General features: G+C 29.4%; 1 protein-coding gene across 1 annotated transcript in view; it reads right to left on the reverse strand.

The window, feature by feature from the left end:
• The window catches only part of LOC106475672, a gene marked incomplete at its 3' end in the record, with an annotated part of 3,043 nt that extends 1,188 nt beyond the window's left edge, over nucleotides 1–1,855 (reverse strand). Inside the window, exons 1-2 of the mRNA XM_022379729.1 lie at nucleotides 1,428–1,855; nucleotides 179–273 (exon numbers count right to left, since the gene is read on the reverse strand). Coding sequence (XP_022235437.1) covers nucleotides 179–273; nucleotides 1,428–1,518 — 186 coding nt within the window. The remainder of the gene's footprint in view (nucleotides 1–178; nucleotides 274–1,427) is intronic.
• Between the last annotated feature and the right edge of the window lie 399 nt (nucleotides 1,856–2,254).

Genomic DNA, 2,254 nt, shown 5'->3' on the forward strand with positions numbered 1-2,254 from the left:
AACAATGTCAAACCAGACTTCAAATATTAAGACAAATAACTTACAGAGAGCAAGAAACAGAGTAGCAACATGGTGTATGACTTCAGGCTCAAAGGACAACCCCAGTACATGTTCTTTAAAAATATCTAATTATTTTGTCTAATTAAAGAATCATAAAAGTTTTTAACATACAAATTACCTCAGTATCATTACGAACTTCATACTTTTCTTCTTTTATTTTACAATCAAAGATAGTAAATGAAGATCCTTCTGGGCTAGTAGCTTCTGTTGTTACTAGAGGTGTAAAATAGATACTTTTGTTACATATTTTAAAATAACTTCTGTAAATCACTACATTATAACAATTTCTCACTGTGAGTTGACACATTTTCTTTACTTTATCACAGTTCCACCTCTCTCAACTTGACCATCATACAGATACACCAACATTTAATTATAGTAAAGTAGACTGATAAACGATTAAGTTTAATTATGTGTCATATTATTCCTGAAGTGCAGTTTTTGATGTGCAAATAATTCACAAATAAGTTATTCTAATAATATATCTTATATGTATACTACTTATAATATGTAGTATAGGATGTCCATACATTATTGAACTTTCTAAATGAATGGAATGGGAACCACACCAGATAAAAGTTACAACTTATATGTAATCAATAGACTGATATCTGATTGTTAGAAGTACGTAAAGGGCTGTCTATATGATGAAGGTATAAGATATGACATTGTTGCATACATAACTGACCAATCCAAATGCATTGATTAACCCTAAGACATCTTTTGAGCCACAAACATTGGCTAGTTTGAGGTATAAACTGGCTATGGACAAACTGAAGTGTCAGCCTTCATTATACTACAACCAACAACTGTTTCTTATGTTGTTCTTATTTTATTAAATTAATAAGGTGGTTCAATATCAAAGTTATGGACATCCTGTGTAACTTAACATTTCTAAACAAACAAGAAATACATTTATATCTTGAAATTAGTTCCTGGTACAAATTTGTTGCACATCAGCAAAGATAGCATAAAAACTTATTTCATTTTTTTACACCACTGTGTTGGTTAAGTCAACATATTCTACCAGTTCTTTGATCATGTATCTTGATGTTTCCTCCTCACTTTAATAAATTATAACCGTTTACCAGAAATGCTTCTTCTCATTATGGACAAATGACAGATGTTATAATATGTCTCATGCATCACCTTATTGTAAGAATAAAAAAGTGTAAAAAATAAAAAATGATTGAAGTTCTGTGTTAGGAATAATCATTCGTTCTTTTACCACTGATTGATAGCAACTGTATTATTTGTAATTTGTATCTATTTTAATATAGATAATATTAATCAACACAATATGGAAATTTTTTGTTGCATGTTACAAAGTTTTACAAAGGATTCAAATTCTAAACATTTGAACTTACTACAAGATGACGTTTTTCTTTCTTTTTCATTTTTCAGAGGCCTAACTTCCAAAAAAGCATTCTCCTCGTCAGAAATGTGTTCAATTTTCATATTCAACTTTTCAAGATTTCACTATTTTCATCAGTACTTTTATATGCTATTTCACGTTTGCAATTACTTCTCTTAAGAAACAAGTGAATTACAATTCTTATCTTTTAAAAAAATTAGAACACTAATACTGACAAACACAGTATCCCAAAACTTCCAATTTCATTAGAATTTAATTAATCATTAATGTGATGCATGAGATACGTTTCCAAGAATCAAATTTTAATCCGGATTTAAAATTAAAAACTCATTTCAACAGGCATGTTTTATAAAATTACATGTCTTTTAACGAAACTTTTAAGTAATATCACATGATTTCACATTTTATTTTAATGCATTTGAAACAATCAATAATACTCGTAATTAACAACAGAAAAGGTTTTTAACCATCCTCAGGTCACGCGCAATAACAACTCCATGATACGAGAAGTCGCCAGAGGAACCTTACAAAGTCGCTAGATGTCACTATATAGACATTCTAAATGCGTATAAAATGTTACTAAACAAAGTCTTACAGAATTCAATAGAGCATTAACAAATAATCTCTTCATAATTCTATATATCATACAGGCAATTTTCGTTACAATGAGGAGATACTCCTGAAACATATAAGTTTAACATAACAGCAAATGTACAACGTTTCGACAAGGTTTGTCATCATCAACAAGTAGTTTACACTGACACAGATATATATACACACAGCGTGGTCACAAGTAAATAGACACCACCTTTTCTAAAA

This window comes from Limulus polyphemus, unplaced genomic scaffold (genome assembly GCF_000517525.1).
Source record: "Limulus polyphemus unplaced genomic scaffold, Limulus_polyphemus-2.1.2 Scaffold8963, whole genome shotgun sequence".
Taxonomy (NCBI): domain Eukaryota; kingdom Metazoa; phylum Arthropoda; class Merostomata; order Xiphosura; family Limulidae; genus Limulus; species Limulus polyphemus.